Below are 2907 nucleotides of genomic sequence, written 5' to 3'. Positions count from 1 at the left end.
GAGCAGCAAATCAGCATATTAGAATGATTTCTGAAGATCATGTGACACTGAAGACTGGAGTAATGATGCTGAAAATACAGCTGCACATCACAGAAATACATTACAGTTTAACAGATATTCACATAGAAAACAGCTGATTTAGATTATAATAATATTTCACATTTTTTACTGTATTTCTGATCAAATAAATGCTGAAGAGACGTCTTTAAAACACATGACACTTTTGACTAGAAGTGTACACTACAGAACCAGCGTTCTCATGACAAACAATCATTATGCAAGACCTCCAGGAGTTGAGCGAGAGCAGAATGTGATGCAATATTAATGGTCAGATGTTGTCATCCACAGAGACGGCATTAATAAGCCCCGGCGGGACGCTCGTTTGACTAATGAATTACCCTCAGGCTGGCACTGCAGCAAGCGCCGTCATCCACGCAACCGTTTCATCACAAACCTCATTTGTAGCATTGCAAACGCTTCTATGAGCTTTGATGGTACAGTATATATATTACAAAAACAATAAAAAATCTGGTGTAGAAACAATTCCCACTCAGAAATGTGACAGAAAATCACAAAGAAAGAGACCCTGGAGCACAAAAGCAGTGTTAAGTCGCTGGGGTATATTTGTAGCAATAGCCAACAATACATTGTATGGGTCAAAATTATACATTTTTCTTTTGTGTTTTTGTCATTTTTATTAGTGTTTATTTAAAATATATGTCTGTATAGTATTTATTTCAGTTTTAGTTATTTTAGTACATCAAGTAAAACTAAATGAAAATGTGAAATGTTGCCATGGCAACTAGCTGAAATAAAAAGTAAAAAAAAAAAAAGTTTTATTTCTTTCAAGCAACAAAAGTGCTTTTTTTTTATTTTAATCTTAATCTTTTAATTTTAATCTCAGTTTCAGGATTAGTTAACTATAATAACCCTAAACTAAGCGGAAAAAGTGTAATAAAAGATTACAAAACATTTCTATTTTGAATAAATGCTGTTCTTTTTAACTCTTTATTCATCAAAGAATCCTGTAAAAAAATCAAAAGTTCCAAAAAAAAAAATTAAGTAGCAAAATGTTTCCAACACTGATAATAAATCAGCATATTAGAATGATTTCTGAAGATCATGTGACACTGAAGACTGGAGTAATGATGTTGAAAATACAGCTGCGCATCACAGAAATAAATTACAGTTTAACAGATATTCACATAGAAAACAGCTGTTTTAGATTCTAATAATATTTCACAATTTTTACTCTATTTTCTGTATTTCTGATTAAATAAATGCACACACATATATACACGCATCACCTGTTAATTGAAAATGTACATTATTAGTTTTTGATACTTTATGTGATAGCTTAAAGCTTTTATTTTGAAGTCGCGGTCGCGAGTGTGTTTAAAGCAAAGATTGTCTTAATCTTAATGATTAAGATTCACGGCTAACAGGAATCTTATCAAGCGCCTGAGAACGTTTAAAGGTCAAAACACTGCCATCCGTTTTATTTGAATTTGTGTCGGATATCTCTTTGTTACATTTGTATTTGATGTATGTTTAGTTCCTCTTCTATGCAAGCTCTTCCGACTCACTGAGGTCCACGTCATTTAACGACGATCTACAGCTCTCGCATGATTTATAGTCATGTTTATAAGCTCAAACATCATCCTGCACCTGGGGTCCTGTTGTCCGGTGCTGCCTCTGCCGTACAGCGGGATCACTTTATCTCGACTGATGCCGGCTTTACAAACGGGACACACCTGTCTGTTTGGCCTGGTTTCCAGCCACTGCAAACACACAGAGAGAGACACGGTTAAGTGAATCATGCAACGGTCACGTCACGTGATCTCGAGCGATTACTGAACACTCACCTGATGCAGACACGGCCAGCTAGGAGGAGACGGGAGAGAGAAAACAGAGCAGTTATTACCCAGCACTTCACGAGAGACTTACACGCGTCGATCAGGTCTCACCAGAAGAGATGTCCGCACAGACTGATGACGGCGTCTTTGGACGTGTCCAGACAGATGTTGCACTCGAACGTGCCGTCCTGAGCGCCGCTGCCGTTCTCTCCGTTCTCTGCTGATGACGCTGAACTCTCTGCGCTGGCCATTCTGCATTCACCTCGAACAGCTCAGCGTCTGCAAAACCTGCACAGAAACACAGCAGAAACTCACAGTCCTCCGCACAATCTGACTTTGCTGCAGCCTGGAACTGAACTGCTGGTTTCTCCCAAGGTTTCTTCTCCATTTCTGTCAACGATGGAGTTTTGGTTCCTTGCTTAGTTAGGGACGCTTAATATCCAGCAGAGTATATTACCAGAATATAATGATTCTATTCATACAGATCACTGGGTTTACACACATAGTTTTTTTTAAACATGTACATATAGTATTTATTTATTTATTTATTTATATTTCAGTTTTAGTTATTTTAGTACATCAAGTTAAACTAAAATGAGAATTTTCTTTTATTTCAGTTTATGTCATTTAATTTTATTTAGTTGAGATTTTTTATGTGAACTTTTTAAAATTGTTTAGCAATAGTAATATTATACACACATAAATATGTGTGTAAATACATAATAAATAAATACGCGTGTATTTATTAGGTTTATTATAGTTAAGTTTTTTTTAAACATGTACATATATTTAGTATTTATTTATTTATTTATATTTCAGTTTTAGTTATTTTAGTGCATCAAGTTAAACTAAAATGAGAATGTTATTTTATTTCAGTTTATTTAATTTAATCTTATTTAAATTAAGATTTTTAACCCGTTTAAATGTTTGTTAACTATAAAAACCCTGATAAATACATAAGCACACACACACTCACACACACTCTCACACACACACACTCTCTCTCACACACACACACACACACACTCACACACTCTCACACACACACTCA

At 35.2% G+C, this 2907-nt stretch overlaps 1 protein-coding gene across 1 annotated transcript in view; it reads right to left on the bottom strand.

Annotated features, from left to right (window-relative positions):
• Positions 1-2191, bottom strand: part of LOC107731307 (E3 ubiquitin-protein ligase RNF185-like) — a 4280-nt gene extending 2089 nt beyond the window's left edge. Inside the window, exons 1-3 of the mRNA XM_016542360.1 lie at positions 1968-2191; positions 1866-1884; positions 1607-1781 (exon numbers count right to left, since the gene is read on the bottom strand). Of these exons, the coding sequence (XP_016397846.1) occupies positions 1607-1781; positions 1866-1884; positions 1968-2107 (334 nt within the window). The 5' untranslated portion in view covers positions 2108-2191. The remainder of the gene's footprint in view (positions 1-1606; positions 1782-1865; positions 1885-1967) is intronic.
• Between the last annotated feature and the right edge of the window lie 716 nt (positions 2192-2907).

This window comes from Sinocyclocheilus rhinocerous, unplaced genomic scaffold, assembly GCF_001515625.1.
Source record: "Sinocyclocheilus rhinocerous isolate Xijiao unplaced genomic scaffold, SAMN03320098_v1.1 scaffold2594, whole genome shotgun sequence".
NCBI classification, from domain to species: Eukaryota; Metazoa; Chordata; class Actinopteri; order Cypriniformes; family Cyprinidae; genus Sinocyclocheilus; species Sinocyclocheilus rhinocerous.
This window is presented reverse-complemented; position numbering and strand designations above follow the sequence as displayed.